This window comes from Equus caballus, chromosome 14 (genome assembly GCF_041296265.1).
Source record: "Equus caballus isolate H_3958 breed thoroughbred chromosome 14, TB-T2T, whole genome shotgun sequence".
Lineage (NCBI taxonomy): Eukaryota > Metazoa > Chordata > Mammalia > Perissodactyla > Equidae > Equus > Equus caballus.
Window position 1 is genome coordinate 56,686,642 of NC_091697.1, and position 18,185 is coordinate 56,704,826.

General features: G+C 37.7%; 2 protein-coding genes across 9 annotated transcripts in view; both read right to left on the reverse strand.

Annotated features, from left to right (window-relative positions):
• The window catches only part of CATSPER3 (cation channel sperm associated 3), a 34,964-nt gene extending 32,540 nt beyond the window's left edge, over nucleotides 1-2,424 (reverse strand). For 3 of the 5 annotated variants that reach the window (XM_005599409.4, XM_070234290.1, XM_001502733.7), the window contains exon 1: nucleotides 271-516. In XM_005599409.4, the coding sequence (XP_005599466.1) occupies nucleotides 271-371 (101 nt within the window). In that variant the 5' untranslated portion in view covers nucleotides 372-516. Of the gene's footprint in view, nucleotides 1-270; nucleotides 517-1,915 lie in introns of those variants that run through there. The other 2 variants (XM_014730666.3, XM_005599408.4) reach the window with 2 other exon arrangements.
• A 138-nt stretch (nucleotides 2,425-2,562) lies between these two features.
• The window catches only part of PCBD2 (pterin-4 alpha-carbinolamine dehydratase 2), a 46,984-nt gene continuing 31,361 nt past the window's right edge, over nucleotides 2,563-18,185 (reverse strand). Inside the window, exons 3-5 of one of the 4 annotated variants that reach the window (XM_014730670.3) lie at nucleotides 8,943-9,005; nucleotides 4,045-4,125; nucleotides 2,563-2,814 (exon numbers count right to left, since the gene is read on the reverse strand). In XM_014730670.3, the coding sequence (XP_014586156.1) occupies nucleotides 2,719-2,814; nucleotides 4,045-4,113 (165 nt within the window). In that variant the 5' untranslated portion in view covers nucleotides 4,114-4,125; nucleotides 8,943-9,005 and the 3' untranslated portion in view covers nucleotides 2,563-2,718. Of the gene's footprint in view, nucleotides 3,609-4,044; nucleotides 4,126-8,942; nucleotides 9,006-17,219; nucleotides 17,403-18,185 lie in introns of all 4 variants that reach the window. The other 3 variants (XM_070234292.1, XM_070234291.1, XM_023617671.2) reach the window with 3 other exon arrangements.

Genomic DNA, 18,185 nt, shown 5'->3' on the forward strand with positions numbered 1-18,185 from the left:
ATGGAGTCAACTCAGTCTACAGGTCAAATAACAGCATGTCTGAGCGGTTTGACTCAACTAGGCATCATGACATAAAAGCTGAAGAAGCAAACTGTTTGGCTGAGGCTTCACCAACCTCATGAGTCAGAGAGACTAGATTATCAAGGACATGCACCTCATTTTTGGAAGTGGATGAACCCTTTGGGAGGAAGCTAAGAGAACGCTGGCACCCTGCCCCCAAACTGCGATTTGTACATTTCTTAACAAGCAATAGAAAAAGAGAATATTTACTGCAATTTCCTGCAACTCCCACAGAACATCACCGATGCATTATCTGACAGCGAATTAGTAATGGCTCTCTTGTGGTTCTGGTGATGAAAGAGTTGAGACATTTTCCTAATTTTCAAGTTTTATTCCTTGCTTTTATCATCTAACAGAAAATCTCTGCTTAGGGATTTCCTGGGCGTCCAGAATCCGAGAGGCCGCAGGGCAGCGTCCACGAAGAGAATCCGTGCTTTATGAGATCACTCCTGGACATTCCAGTACGTTACTAGCCTGCAGGCCCCTGAGGGGAGAGCTCCCCAGCTGGTCTATCCAAAGATCCTCTCTCCCCAAGGAGACTGAGCACCTCAGTTAAGCAAGAGTTATGAGCACCAGCAATTATGAAGCTCCTGGCTAAAGCTGGGAGACACCAGCAATAGGCCAGACAAAAGCCCTTCCTTCTTCAAGAAGTGCCCCCATCTGACAGACAAAGGCCCTTAATAATGTGCTAGAATAAGCTAAGGGTCGTAGAAGAGGGGAAAGGAAAGTTCTCTGGGGTTCTAAGAGCAAAAGCACACATCCAGGGCACAGCACTGGAAACACCTGGAAGGACAAGGAAAGATTTTGATAAGCGTGGTGCTAGAAGACAAGAAACAGGAGGAGCAGAGAAGGTTCCCCATGCCCAGCACTGGCTAACTGGGGGGCAAGGAATGCGCAAATATGAACCCCTAAATAAAATGTCAGGGAGAGCCCATGTGGTAGAAATGTTTTAAGTACACGATAAATAGGGATTTTTGCTTTGTTCAGTTCCTAGGATTAATATATTCTCCTCACTCTCCTTTTCCTAAACTCTTTAGCTCTCAAGACAAAGCAAGACAGAGGGATCTGGGTAGCCCTATGTTGAATTTAACGTTTAGTGGTGAAATTGGTCAAATTCCTGGAAACTTAAGTTCTTGGGCCATAAGACAAGGGTGTAACCACCCCACCACCTCTGCTGTCCCTGATGTTCTAAAACAAGTGTATATGGCCATTCCTGGTAAGAAAATACTCTTTAGGCAACCAATATCCTGACTTGGAAAACGACATCTTATTTACTCAATTTTTCCACTTAAAATCATCAACAGCAAAGCTTTAAGAATCACTTTGATTAATGTCCCCAAGACTCCATCTTTAGCCTCATCTTCTCACTCTACATTCTCTCCCTCAGGGATCAGCTCCTCCTATACTCCTACTGCCTCTTTGGTCATATGCCCCCTAATGCCTTCTCCCAGCAGCCATCAGAGCCTGGGTGGCTTTTCTCTCTCTTCCCTCCCTGCATACTCCATACCCACTGGGCAAACTGACCATACCTGCTTTACCCAGGCCAACAGACCCAGCCAAGAACTGGCTTTAGAGAGCTCAGACTGGGGGCGGGGCTGGGGGAGGGGCGGGGAGTGGGGTGGAGAGGGAGGTTTGCTTGTTGTAACATGGAGTGATTTTTCTTGCCTCTAAAGTAAAGTGGGTTACAAAGACGATCCCTGTTAAATCCTACCACAATAATGCTTTAAGGGATTAACACATGTCCCTTGGATGGATATACATGTTCTTTTAATATACATTCTAATCTCATTAATAAGTACATTCCTGAGTTCCTTCAAAGAACTACTGTTACTGTAATTTTTAAATAATAGATTACCTTATATTTCATTTTACTCCTGTCAGCGACACACGATGTAAACAGAGCCTACTCCTGGATAATACCCAAGTAGCTTCCAGCTTAGTGGCTAGAGACCCTCAGCTCAGGGGTCACAATATGCAAATGTCGGAAAAAAGAACCCTTGGTTCCTCCTCAACTCAGTAAGTCAAATAATGACCTGGCAAGTTGGTCACTGTGACAGTGAATCCTTATATGGCCCCACCTTGCTGGAAACCATGGACAAGACACTTGTCCTCTCCTTCAGCTCCTTGTCTGAAAAGTAAGGATAAAACACAAGATAGCTCATCCAATTTTGTGACTTTTGTAATCTAATTAACTACTTAATTAATAGTAGCTAAAATCCAAATCAACTTTAGCTTCATAAGAACTTTTACACATGGTTAAAACCCTTTACTCACTGAGTTCATCATTCTTTTTCTACCTTATAACTATTCTCCAACACAACGCATTTGTAAAGTCACTATAATCACTTGAATTTCTAGGTTATAAAAGAGTGAACACTCTCCATCGCAATTTTTGGTTTTTAAGAATGCTATTTCTCTTTCTGAATACTATTAATATAATTACCTCGGTTGGTTTACCTTATTACCTGTATGTGATTAGATATAATGAAAAACACCTCAGGCTCCAGTTTAAATTATTCTGTATTTAAGCACTGATTTTATAAAATGTGATAGTTCAAAAGGTGAACTAAATTTACAACTTAATTTGTTCATGTAAATTGCCATCAAAATACATTGCAGCTAAGATGTGTATAAGATTTATACGCATTCTGAAAGAAATCACACAGAAGCAGCTGCTTTTTCAATAAACTTGGCCAGTTTCACATCTCTTTTGGTCAGTCCACCACAGTCATGCGAGGTGAGAGTTATCTGGACCTAAGAAAGAGAGAAGCAGTTTTTAAAACCCTGAGCTGTAATTCATGGTACTCTCCTTTGGTGGTTCAGAAATCAATCTATTATTCAACATTCACATTTGAGAATTGGGGAGATTAATTGATTTAGAAAATACTACATTATGAGGAAGCACAGCATTTCCAAAACCCAGTAAACTCCAGGGGCACAGTCTGCTGCAGGCTGGACCCGGCAGCCGCCCAGGGATAAAAGGGTTCTCTCATATGAAGGGCAATTCAGCTGCCAGAATCTCAAATCTTGTCTCTTGGAAAAAAAAAAAAACAGACTGAGGTTCCATTTTAACTCCCATTACTTTAATTACCCCAACTATTTTCAGGCCACTGAGAAAAACTAAGCTATCAAATGTAATATCTTAGCAACCATGTTAAAAAAGCCCATCTCCAAATGAGGGAAGAGGGGTGGGGGCGGGTGTGGAGGAACAGACCGTTGCTTCCTGACAAATCGATTAAAAAGCAAAGGCAAAATTACAGGCAAGGAGAGACAACTAGGGGGAAAAAAGTTTAGCCTTGTACCTGCGTGCTCCGAATTATTCCAATAAACCACAAGAATATCATGAAATTTTCTCTTTTTTCAAAGAGAAAACAGAAGCCCACAGAAACCTAGATGATAAGACATCCCAAATGGCATGACCATAAAGGCAAGGGCACTTTTTTGGAGCGGTGACACTTTTTTTGAAGACTCTTCTCACTGTGCCCCCTTGAAACTACTTGCTGAAGTCTTTTTAGTCTGCTCTTTGTCTTAAGTAAGGTCAGTTCCCCCTGAGGATACAGAATTTAATAGTTATTATTTAAAGCACAGTTCTTGAGCAAATTTATTTCAATGAGATAAATAAGGTCATATCTTTCTTATTTGCGACCATTTCTTTCAATAATTTAGCTTAAGAGGGCTTAAAAATTTATCTGCACAGCTGATATTCAAGTTTAATTCAGGCGCCTACTTTGGCCCAACTTTCTCATATTGGTTTCAGCAGAAGACAAGCATGAAAGTAAAGAGTCTGGTCACTGTTCTCTTGAGCAGATCTGAAAATCTATTACTAATGTGCAATAATATACAGGGATTCTGAAAGGAAATATCAGAGAATACTTTCCTAAACACAAGGACACTTAGCTGCACGGGATGATAAAGAAGAGAGGAAAAAGGATGTTTTTTAAACTCCATAATTAACATGATCCCAAAATAAGGCACTTTAGTTACCTTGTTGTACACATTGAACCATTCTGGGTGATGATTCATCTTCTCTGCTTGCAGAGCAACTCGGGACATAAAGCCAAACGCCTGCATGAGATGAAGTCGAAAGTGATTACTGACACTGCCCTCTGCCCTGGACCTGAGAGACACCAGAGCAATGCAACCAGGGAAAGACAGGGCGAGGATCCTTAGGGAAGCCTGGAGAAACCAAATACGAATGGGAGTGCTCTCTGCAGAGCTGGGTAACAGTATAGCAGGATTATGACCTGCTGCTCGATGGTGAAAAACAATCAGGCTCAAATAAACAAACCAGGAAATTGGTCTCACCCAGTGACCTGTCTGGACTCTTTAATTGTCCTCAGGACGAGACTCTCTAAAATAGCCCAAGAATAATTTCCCTTCAACCCAGTGCCCTGGGTCTCACTACCTGGCCCTGACCTTAGGAGCCACTTTTCTTGCAGCGCTGCTCCTTTTGTTGTTAGTGATTGGGTTGCTAACTAAGGTATCAACCACAAGACTATGGAAAAATGTCTTCTGAGTGTATCTTAAGCAAAAGCACTGGCAGAAATGAACACCTTCCCCTTCCCGTCTCCCAGGCAGGACAGGACGGGATGAAAGACTATTTCATTGACATTTAGAGTGAAATAGGAAAGACTGGGTTGCCTGCTCAGGGTCTTCTTGCTACTGCCCAGCACCGTCATTCCAAGCAGAAAGCGCCTCGCTGCAGGGCAGAGGGCTGCAGACCCAGCCACAGGCCCAAGTGTGGCCCTTCAGGGCTCTGTCTTCATACCACAGGGAAAGGACAAACCTAATTTTGTTTAGCAGAAGGCAAACTTGTCCTGAGAGGGGAAAAAACATTTTTTTTTTGCTTGCTTTCAAATTTTTTTGAGGGTAATTGCAAACAATAGGAGAGTCTGTCTCTATCATGTCCTGAAAGCAGAAATACTTGGTAAAACTCTAAGGTAATGGTACATTACTTAGAACATTACAGTGGAACTCACAGGACAATACCCATTACAGCATGTAAATAAAGATTTAACTTCATCACTCCTATCTAGAAAGACCAATCTGATGTTAGTTTTGCTATATTTTTTGGATCACTAAATGACATAAGAGCGCATTTCAAGTTAACAGTGAGAAATATGGAAGATGCCATTTTAAACGATTCTATGTCATTCATAATGGTTCCTATCTCAGAACCAATTTTATTCAGGATAAAGATTTCCATTTTGACATTTAAGGCCTGAAGGTTTTCCCTGTTAGGAAAAGGAAGGAAATTCAAGCAAAATCCATTTAACCATGTAAGGAATTATCAGTGGGAAAACAATATTCACTCCCACACCCTTCTCATTTCATAATCTGATTCTCTACATTATGAGGGGAAGGGACAAATCAAATGTGAAAATCTGTTTTAATTATTCAAACACAGAGTAAACCTATATTAAATGATATATAATGAGAATTTTTACTCTATTTCCCTACGATGCCCTATTCTTGTTCAGCTGTAGAAGACTTACAAGACTAATCGCCACCCCTGAGAGACAGTCATACAGTCATTAAGGGCATGGGCTTTAGAGCTTACAAGTCCTGGACTCAAATCCCAACTCTACTATTTAACTGTCATGTGACTTAACTCTGAGCCTTAGTTTTCTTATCAGTAAAGTGGAGATAATAATAAAGAGTTCATGTAATCATTCTAATAAAAAAATGAGATGGGGATATAAAAGCACTAAGCACAGCACTTGGCACAGAGTCAGAGATCAATAATGGCACATCCTGCTACCACTACTGCTTCTGGATAACCCTTACAAAACCTAATGACAGGTGAAAAGCCCTCCCACAGCCTTGAGAACCTAAGATTCCAATTGTGTCTCCCGGAAGAATGGCCTTTTCCTTTTCCCATGTGCCATGAAGAGAGACCCACACACGTATACCAAACAAATAGATAATACGCTGTTGGGTAACACCACGATGCACAGTGGGGAAAACAGCCCAATAACAAGAAATTAAGTGGGCACAGTCAGTCACTGCCCAAGTTCTTAACCCTGTGGCCACAGTCAGTCACTGCCCAAGTTCTTAACCCTGTGGCCACAGTCAGTCACTGCCCAAGTTCTTAACCCTGTGGCCACAATTTCTTTGAGCCATGTTATCCTAAAAGGTCTAAAGCGATGCTTAGAATCCCTCACCATTTCCCAAGACCCAAATAGATCAAGCGGATGATCTGAACATGGTCAGAAGTGCTCCTCAAATCTTTGACTACCAGCATAGTATCAAAATCTATTCCATCACAGATAAGACTTAAAAGAGAATACCCACATCCTAAGTAGTATACTGATCAAAGGAAAAGCATCTACCATATCTACACAGAAGGTTAAAAAAAAAAAAAGGAACACACCCAAAGACCCTCCAAATCAGTATCTGCCTAGGCTTTACACATTTCTCTTCAACTGTCACCTAATATTTGCCCTTAATAAAATATTACAAAGTCTGAAAACCACTTACACAGGATTTACTCCTAATTCTTCCTTAAGGAAAGAACACTCAGTCTTCTGTGGGAGCAAGGAGACAATTCCATAATCCTTTTTCCATATAACAGAACTAAATAATCCCCAAAATATTTATTTTTAAATCCACAAATTAAAAATATCCATAACTACACATTCAAATTAAAGCAAAAGAATTTCTGCAAGGAAGTTACGTAAGTGGATAGGAAAGGGAAAAACCAAAACTTCAAAGGGGAATTTCAATTATCTGGAATATAAAAAAGAAGAAATATGACTAAACAGCAAATTTGGCAGATGGTGAAAAGCATCCATCTCTTCTTTCAAAGATTTATTTTTGCAGCCCTAGCTACTTGTTACCAGGATGCCAGTTGGAATCTAAAGGCCTTAAGCTAGCTAAAAGTACAGGCTTTCTAAAACCATTCCATCAAAGAAAGCTGGAAACAGCCTAAGGGAGAACAGACACCACTAACAACCCAGTAAGAAGCTTAGAGGACAACACTGAGAAAATGGGCAAAATTAAGTAGAAGTCAACAAAAGTTTATAAGAATTAGAAAATAATAAATATAGAAGACAAAGTAGATCTAACATACAGATAATTGTTGTCAATAAGAGAACAACAGAAAAAAATTTGAGATGTAATTCAAGAAAAGTTTCCAGAAATAAAATATTTAAATCTATAGATTGTACGAATTCAACCATGTATACACATGGTTACCGATGGTTTATCCTAGTAAAGTTAGTGAACTTTGAAGATAAAAAAATCCTTTTGGCATCGAGTCAAAAAATCAATTCACCTATAAGGATGAAAAGAATGTGGCTGGATTTCAAACTTCCACATACCAACATTCAACATAGAAGTCAGAGGAGCAATGCCTATAAATACTTTAGGAAATGAAGGTGCAAACAATTTTATACCCAGCTAAACTATTGTTCAAAATTAATGCAACAGACATAAATGTGCAATAACTCAGGGAATAATTTCCATTCATCCTTTTTGAGGAAACTATTAAAGGATGAAACACAAGTAACTAAAAAGTGAATGGTGAAACTATACCAAAGATACTGTAAGGAGCAACAAATTCATTCAGCTCTAGGAATACATTTAAAACAATTGCAGGGATTATAGTTACAGAATGTAATGTAAATGTTATACACTATTAAATGGGTTGAAAGAGAAAGGGAAATAAATGGGAAAGGTAGATGAAAGTAAAAAATCTTTGCAAGCTGAAAGATAAATGTTAGAGATACAAGTATATTTAAAGGTATAAAACATAAGCACTAGAACAAAAAATAATAACTAAAATTGTATGGTGAAGGGAGAGTAGGAGAAAGCAAAAGTATAATTTCAATATTGCTTAGTGGAGAGGCCACAGATCCTATGTAAAGAAAGAGAGGGTTAAGTTTACTACGTAAAAATTATAGGTATAATGGTATCCACAAAAAGAACGAAGATAAAAATAGAAACTGTCACAATTAAGTAAGAGAAAACACAATTAAAATGAAGCAAAGAAAACACAATCCATATAATGATTTAAATTAAGGGAGAAAAAATTATAGTGGTTCTGTCTTAGTTTTTAAGACAATCAATAAATGTCAAGAAATGTAAAGAAAATCCAACCAATTAAAAGAAGAGAAAACTTTCCAGTGGAATCACAAAGCAAAACTCAAACACCAGAAATAAAAGGACACAGACAAATGTAAAAATTTCCTAAAAGAATTCATGAGAGGCCAGCCCCATGTTCTAGTGGTTAAGTTCAGCGTGCTCCACTTTGGCGGCCTGAGTTTGGTTCCCAGGGGCAGACCTACACCACTTGTCAGAGGCCATGCTCTGGTGGCAACCCACATATAAAACAGAGGAAGACTGGCACAGATGTTAGCTCAGCATGAATCTTCCTCAAGCAAAAAGAGGAAGATTGGCAACAGATGTTAGCTCAGGGACAATCTTCCTCAACAAAAAAATGAAATCATATGGCAATTTACAATTATAAAGTATATGATAATGAAGACTGAATAACTGTGACTATCTATACTACAAATAACATAGCGACAAAATCAATGAGGCAGAAATGACAAGAAATATAGGACAAATAGAAACATTTGTCGTTGGAGACTTTAATTCATATCTCTTAACCCATGACAGCAAACAAAAGTAACAATATGGACTGCTTAAATTTAACTTATGGACTACATAATTTAAAAGGTAGATCTAATTGATATAGTTTAAATCATAAAAACTGAGACTATTGCTTTTAAAATAACTATGGAACATTCACAGAAATTGAACATATAGTAGCCCACAAAGAAAATCTCAATAAATTCCAAAAACTAGAAACAGTATTGACAACATTCTCTGATAAAACTTAAAACAAACTAAGACACAAAAGGAACAAGAAGTACTACCTGGAAATTTTTTTAAATCCTTCTTTTAAAACTCTTGGGTCAAAGAAGAAATCAGAACTGAAACTGAATAGAAATTAATAATGTAAGACTACATATAGGATACATCTAAGCAATAATCAGAGTAAACAAAATCTTTAAATAAATTACCTTAAACTAATAAACTTGAAAGAATAAAAATAAATAAATTAAGCATCTAATCAAGCAGGTAAATAAATAATAACAAAATAAACTTAGAGAGGAAGCAGGAATGAATATAAATAAAGAGAAAAGCAGAAGTAAATGAATTAGGAAAGAGAAAAATGGTAGAATTAATAAATTCAAAAGCAGGTTATATGAAAAAATAACATAATAGAAAATTGGTTACTTCACCTAAAAACAAGCAAACAAAAAGGTAGGGAAAGTACAGATAAAGAAAAAAGGAAATGAGAAGGAGGAAGTAACTACAAATACATATAAAACATACAAACAAAATTTTTTACCGAAGTTTATACAAATAAATTTTAAAACATAGGTGAAATAGTTCTCTGAGAAATAAAAATTATCAAAATTGACCCCAGAAGAGAAAAAAATCTAAATAATTAAATGACTATAAAAGAGAAATCTGTCTAAGAGTGACACCAAAAAATAACAATTCCCAGTCATTTCACAGAGGAATTCTACCAAACCTTTAAGGAACAGTTAATTCTAATACTAATTAAACTGTTTCAGAGCACAGGAAAAGAAGGACATTTCCAAATCATTTTTATAAGCTATTATATGATCATATAAATGATCATATAATACAGCATATCATATTATATGCTATATTCCCACAGAGATAGCATATAATAATGAAACTATAGACTGATCTCATATTAACTGAAATATTATAAACAAAACATATTGAAAGAACAAAAGACTATGAGCAAATAGGATTTATTCTAAGAATGCAAGGATGGCTCAACATTAAAGAATATATTAACATAATTTACCATATTAATAAATCAAAAGAGAAAAATTACATAATGACTTCCATAAGTCCTAAAAAGATATTAGATAAATTTAATATTTATTATGTATTAAGGCTCCTAATGAAATAGGAATATATAGACCCCTCCTTAATATGATAGAATATATTCTCAGTCCAAAAGCTGACATCATTCTTAACAGGGAAGCACTAGAAGTATTCCCATTAAAGTCAAGAATAAAACAAACAAGCCAAAAAGAGTCAACAGCCCTCTTATACAAACATCTAATTAGAAAATATATTGGAAGAAAAGATCCCATCTAAAATGGCACGAAAAATTATCTAGGAGTAAAATTAACAACATACAAATTTTATATGCAGAAAACTTTAAACCACTGCTAAAAAGTAGATAAATCTTATTACATTCATTTTTTTTCTGTATGGCAATAAAAACCAACAAAATTAAAAGACAAACAACAAACTGTATTTGCAATACATATTTCCTTAGCATATACAGAACTCATACAAATTAATAAAAAAAGACTAAACAACCAATTTTTTTAAACGAGCAAAAGAAAAACAAAAGAAATCAAATGGTTCTTAAACATAAAAACTGCTCAATCTCATACATGATAAGCGAAGCACAAACCAAAACTAAGTTACGTGTCAATTATATCTCAATAAAGCTGAGGGAAAAAAACTAAGTTAAACCTATCAGTTTGGCAAAGATCAAGAAGTGGGTGAAGATATAGGAGAAAAGGCACTCAACATTGTTGGTGAATATAAATTGATATAATCATTATGGAAGGCAATTTGACAATATCTATCAAAATTTAAAACATCTAGGGGCCGGCCCAGCAGTGTAGTGGTTAAGTTCACACGCTCTGCTTTGGCAGCCCAGAGTTTGCTGGTTCAGATCCCAGGTGCAGACCTAGCACCACTCATCAAGCCATGCTGTGGCAGGCATCCCACATACAAAGCAGAGGAAGATGGGCACAGATGTTAGCTCAGGGCCAATGTTCCTCAACAAAAATAGAGGAGGACTGGTGGTGGATGTTAGCTCAGGGCTAATCTTCCTCAAAAAAATAAAATAAAACAAAATTTTTTTAAAACATGAAAAAAATTAAATAAATAATTTTTTTAAAAAATTTAAAATGTCTAGGGGCTGGCCCCGTGGCCGAGTGGTTAAGCTCGCGCACTCCGCTGCAGGCAGCCCAGTGTTTTGTTGGTTCCAATCCTGGGCGCGGACATGGCACTGCTCATCAAGCCATGCTGAGGCAGCGTCCCACATGCCACAACTAGCAGGACCCACAACGAAGAATATACAACTATGTACCAGGGGGCTTTGTGGAGAAAAAGGAAAAAAATAAAATCTTTATAAAAATTTAAAATGTCTATGCCCTTAGGAAAAAAAAGGACATGCTTTAGCCCAAACAATTTTTAGCCAAACAATTCTGTCTGCAGACAAGAATCTGTCCTGCAGACATACTCATACATAAATTACAAGAATGGTCACACAGCCTGGCTTGTAATAAACATAGACTGAAACAGCCAAATGTCCATCAAATAGATTATAGTACATTTATACACTGGAATACTATACAGCTATTAAGAAGAATGAGGAAACTATCTGTCCTCTGACATAAAAATACTTCCAAGATACATTACTAAATGAAAAAATAAATGCATAATAGTCTATGAACTGCATAAAAAGGAAAGAAAAGAAACACTAATGTCTCTGGAACGATATATGGGAACTGGTAATAGTGCGTGATGGAGGGGGAAGACAGGGAAACGGGTGGTTGAGAATCAGGAACAAGAGGAGACTTACCATACTCTTTGGTACCTTTTGAATTTTATACCAGGTATATACCTGATCTATTTTTAAAACCTAGTTTGGGGAAAAATGAAGAAGCTATGCAAATGAAGCTCTCACTGTAAAGGGAGCTGGGATGCTACAATGTATGTAACCTGGTTCATATTAAAATATTTTGGCTCATGTTAACTTCTTAACATATGCCTACCTGTTTAGGTGGATTTTTAGTGCCAATTTACAGCATAGTTTGTCTATGAGCCATGTTCTGTTGAGCCACGGCCATTTCAAACAAACATATGGCCAACAAATAACATATAATGGCTGATAATAGTTTCAGTCTTTCCCCTATTGCAAATTACAAACATTTTATGAACAAGTCAATGAATGCATGATGAAGTATGACTTTTTAAGTCACTCTGCCATTTTAAGGAATGTAAGCATTACAATCACAGCAAATTGGGCCAATGAAGTTTGTCATTTGGAAATCTCCAAACCATCAGCAATTAAAAGACTTTTCCATGAACCCCAAATCAAGTATTCTTTGGGAACTCTAATTTTTCTTAAAGTTCCTTTTGTTTCATTTTATTCCATGAAAATATGAAAGACTATCAGATGCAGCATGAAACCAAAACAAAAATCTTGTATCAATCTGTGAAATGTTTAACAGCACCCTGAATTTAAAACGCAGCTTCAGTCCAAATAACATGTATGATTTATTAAAGTCCTAAGACTTAACTTCTAGCACATATTTACAGTATGAATCTTTCATTATTCAGAGCAATTCTCTTTGATATATGTTCTTTAAATCAGCTGCCTTTTATATTTTGATTATAGACTATTTTAATTATGCACTAAAAAAGAACATATCTCCCACTAAGAAAATGAGCACCAGCAACTCCAAAGTAATTTCCCCAGTACAATCTCCATTAAGCCTCTAAATACTTCCTTTACTAATTCAATGAATTAGAACTCTATTGTTTATGAATCACCTTTATGTTTGTAGGCCCATAACCCTTCTTTTATAAAACACAATTGCTATGGAAGGAAATGATATTTATGTCTGATTAGAAATGAAAACACTATTACATAAATCAGTTTGGGCATTTCTTCACGTCTTGAAACATGATCGGCAATTTAGTCTAATTGGTGATCAAGGAAACTATCTTGTGATCAATTAAAGTAATTACCAGATTCCGGCAACACAACCTACCTTAATTTCAGCTAGAGTCTGCACTTCTTCAACTTTAATTAAAAATAATGAAAATTATTAAGCAAAATGCACAGCAAGATCATTGCCAAGCACGCACATGTCATAGGACAAGACCTTCTCTTGGTGTTAGTGACTGATCAATCACATAAACATTGCTTGGTGCACCAAGGAAAGGCGTTCTTTGCCCCAGAATATGATTACATATCTCACCATGACGTTTTTGTGGAAAACACTGTTAACTGTTCTATCCACTGCAAAGGGAACATCAGATCTTAATTTGTAGGCAACAGAAGAAATTCTCGACTAGCAACATGAGAAATGTGAGGAACACACCCATCCAAAGATGTATTTGATCCATGTTTTTTTCCTCCAAAGTGCCACCAGTAGTTTGAGCACAACTGCAGAGACCTTAGGGTCAGAGACTTAGGTTCCAGTCCTAGCTCTGCTATTCACTAGTTATATGACCTCAGAGAAATTATTTAACATTTAAAGTAGCCTCAGTTTCCTCGTACGTAAGAAGGGGATAATTCATGTAACATCCTTTACAGTATGCGGGGCATTCTATTAGGCACTCAGTTAATGCTAGTGAATATTCTCATCATCAATACTTTAATATTATAGTGTCTATGGCCTGGAGAGGAAGAATTGCTTTCTAAATCTTTCAGAAGGCCAAAGAAATTCACCTCTGCAAGGCTAAGAAAACCAAAAACATTTAAAACTGTTTCTCTAAGTGGGTATCCTCATAAAAAGATTTCCAGTGAAACCGGCAATCTGCTGGTGAGCATCTGAGCCTAGCAGGTGACTCATGTCTCCCCAAGAAACCAGACTAAAGGCTATCCCTGAGGACCATTCCCTAGGCAGTCCAGCGTGTGTGTCTATGGGCAGACACAACCCCCACCAATCCTGAGCCACTAGTCTACCTGCCTTCTACTTGATCCACTGCAGAGCACAACATTTCCAATAACTCAGGCCAAGAATATCCAACTCTGAAATTAAAACTGGCTTCCCCAGGCACTTGAGACAATGTCCACAAGCTACTGAAAGAGCAGCCTGCTCTACAGTACCCTAGGCTGAATGAGTGCCCCTTCAGGCTAGTGGTGATAAGTACCCCACCTGTGAGATAGCATGCTCACTTCTAAACATTACCTTTAAAAGCTGTATTCACAGAAACATAACATTTTAAAGCCTGTAAAAAAGGGAAAAGTCACCATTTTTGGCAATTACCATAATATCCTAACCAGCCATTCGGAAAAATAAGGCAGCTCTTTTAGCTAATTCACAGTGCCACCTTCAATTTGTTGTTAGTGCCATGGAGTCGATTCTGACTCCTAGCGACTCTGTGTAGAGCAGAGTGGAACCCCGCCTGGTCTTTTTGCACCATCCTCTCATCTTCCAGCACTATACCAGACAAGGCTCTGCTGCTATTCACAGGGTTTTCATGGCCAATTTTTTTGGAAGAAGGTAGCCAGGTCCATCTTAGTCTGAAAGCTCCACTGAAACCTATCCACCATGGGGGATCCTGCTGGTATTTGAAATACCAGTGGCATAGCTTTCAGCATCACAGCAACAAGCAGTTACCACAATGTGACAACTGACAGAAGCGTGGTGTGCTTCCCTGACTGGGAAAGGAACCTGCGCTACGGCACAAGAGCACCGAAACTTAACCACCAGACCACCAGGCCTGGCTACCACCTTCAACACACACTGTCAAATGAAAAAGCAAGATGCAAAACAGTTTTCCTCTGCAGAATTAGGATTTATCATTTCATTAGTAAATTCCTCCTGAATTTCCAGGCTAGAAAGATTACGCTTTGCTAGAAATCTACTAGTATAAACCCACTCTTCTCCAGGCAGCAGAGTTTAACCAACATAAACACCTCTACCCACAATTTTAAAAAGAGCCCTTCCCTTCTGTTCCATTTGAGTGCAAGTTCTCTGACTAGATAGCTCTCACACAGCTTCTCTGTGCCAAAAAGACATTCTGGCCAAAACGATCACAAGCCGAGAATGTTTCTTCCCCGAAAAGACACTCCTCGTTTCCAAATTCCTCTGCACATAACTTTAGACTATATTTCCCCATATCATCATCAGCTACTACTAGGCAGACCAACGGCTCAGTCTGATTAGCTCCTTCTAGAATTTTTACAATCCTTCAGTTTTGCTCTCTTGGAATCAGCACATTTTGTCAGTTTTCTATCCATCCTTTCTCCCTAAAGCAGACTGAAACACTGGTTTCAAAATCACTCTGGGAGGAATCCACCGGAGAAGCCATTTACCTGGAGTTCCCTAATGTGAAGATAACTTCTGATGCCACGCTGGTCACTGGAGCTGTTCGTTATGGCCATGCAGTTGCCTCAGAAAAGTCTTGTTGGGGGTTTTCCTTTCTAATCTGCTGATAATCTGTATTCATTAGCTTTCCAAAGTCTTATGAGGTGAAAGGTATGGCAAAGACTATCAAAGTTTTCTGCTTGTTTTGTTTTAGCAACCCTTTAAGAATTACAATTTAAACTCCTTGGTATTGTCATTCTTAGAAGATTTATAAAAACTCAAATCTATATAGAAAAATATCCCTAGGCTTCAACTTGATGCATTCAAACCACTGAGGTATATGGAATATCTGGCCAAATATATTTTTTTTCCAAATACATTTTAAAAATTGAATAATATGGAAAACGGCAATCTACTCCCTACCTTTTTCTTCTTTATAGTCAACTGCCTCCTTTTAAGAGAAGCTGCTACTTACCCTATATAATTCCAGTTTATATCTGACATGAAACTGTCTTGCTCTATTATTATAATAAAAAGAATCTACATGCACTTAATTTTAAAAAGAGAAAGAAAGAGAGAAAAAGCTTCTGTTCAAATTGGGACATGTTAAATTAAACTGAAAATCAAGATCCAGTACCAATAACCAAAAGGACAGAGGAAGAGGACGAGCTCTCAGGGCAGAAAGAACGCCACTCCCCCAGCATAGGAAAGGGGCACTCAAAAAATATTTTCAAGAAACAAAACAACACCTAATTTGGCTTAATGGCACAGTAAAAACATTTTCTGCAAAAAGTACACATTTTGTAAAACAGAAGCTCATCGCACTTCACATCACAAAATATCTGATGGTATAAAACGGTCTGCACAACATCAACAAATTCATGCTTATCCTTTCTTTTACTTACTTTTAAAAGGAATCAATTTGGCTTTTAAGAGTTTTTAAGTACGGTTTTGGCAACATTTGCCAATATTTTCTGTAAGAAAAATACATCACCCAAATATTCAAGCCTGGTCGGACATCCTGATAATTCCGCAGAGGACCTCCAGTGATAGACGGCTGCAATGCATCACTAGAAGAAAACAGGCTGCCAGACCCACTTCTCAGAGAACGGTGCCAATCCAGAAGAAGCCCGGTGCAGAAAGAGACCATCTCGCAAGTCGTCTGTATTTATTTATTTCAAAGTGCACACACAGGTTGTGAACTTGGAAAGGTCCCTGAACCTGTCAGTTTTCAGACACTAGGCTGACGCAAACCACAAATATATTCAGAATTCATCCTCAACCTGTTATGATGAGGCTTAAAGACAGATCTATTCTTACCCTTATAGACTGAAACTAGGGACTTGCTTGTTTTTGTGTTTTAAATGGTATTACTAAAGAATTTTTTTTAAATCTCAGGGCTTGAGGCACACCGAGAGTAAAATAAGCTTAGCACTTACTATTTTTTTAGTATCAAAAGACTCACAAGGTCTGGCGGGGGTGTCAACACATCCTGAAAAGTTCTAATCCCAGCTCTGTCGCACTCTGTGGCCTTGAGTGAATCCTGGATCTCTCTCACCTCTCCTAGTCTGCAAATCGGAGGCTCTACGACTTCTGAACTTCACGGGGAGTCTGAGGAGGTCTCACAAAAACATGCGGAGTGCTTTGCACGGAAAATGTGCTACTGTGGACACTGAAAAGCTTCCAATTTGCTTGACTCTTACACAAAGTAATGTTAGGCCATTTTCTTTTAATCTAGGAAAGTTGCTCTATGTGGCCAAATAAACTTAGTCGCATCCTGAATACAGATGAAAGTTTGTAAGTCTCTGTGTTAAAAATTCACAAATAAGGCTAATAACTCAGAAAACAGTAATGAATAGAGGAAACATTAAAAAGAATAAACGCTTACTTAAATGCATTCTTTTTGAAATATTCCTATATAAATTACCTTAACTTCAGCTGTTGATCAAGTAGGGTTTTTTTGGTTTGGATTTTTTTTTTTTAAATAATTCACAAAGTCCTGAAAGAAAAAAAAATGGTTTGTTTTCGTGAACATACATAAACAGGAAAGTTTGTTTTCTCCTCCTTGGAGCAGGCTCCCATCCAGTTCCACCAGAGCAGTCACCTCCTCTGTGCAGGTGAGGGCTGATGGGCAGGCAGCACGCAGCAAAGCTTCATCTCTGCACCAAGGCCTGCAGAGCTCGCTTACAATCCCATCAGAGGAAAAGAATGCAACTGGCTCTAAAACACGGGGACAAAGAAAGCGTGTAGATATTGATGGAGCGGGAGTGCACTGCCATTTGATGCAACTGCTAAAGAGAAATTCTTCCCTTTTGTTTTTAAAAGTTTATTATTTCATACCTTATGCAAATCATACTTCATACATTAGGCAATAATATTTGAGAAATACTCAAGTCAAATTAAAGGCTTCAATAGCCTTGCCAAAAGCACTGTGATTTTCCTATAAAAAAATTATTCCAATTTGTTGATCTTACATAGGATGAAACATACTGTAACAATCTTCATAATTTATGTCCTGTTGGGACACAATGATTTAAAGTAACATAATACAGAGCCGCATCACGGCTAATCTAAACCACCTGACCAGATAAACACCAGCTTCCCTTCTCTCTTCAGCAAGGGCATTTCTGTTTATTGTCATATCATTTCCTCATTCTAGGAACATGCAGAATAAATGCAGCCAACCTGCATTTCAGTGGGAGGCTGAGCTGGCCTTTCCCATGTCAAGAGGCTTGTGCGCACACAGGTACCAGTACAATGTCAAGGGCTTACAAGACAGAAAACAATCCAAGAATTCCACCCTCAAAATCATTTACAGCAAGGCAAATATGGATTCATCCAGCACAATCTGGACCAGGTGTGGTGTTATAAACCACAATCTTTTGGGTTTTTTTTTTTTAATGTCACTGAAGAGGTAATTCTTTAAAACAAATTATGGGGCTTACCATGAGCCAAATTTTTATAAATGCTTCAATCATGCCTCTTGCCATGCTCACAGGCACT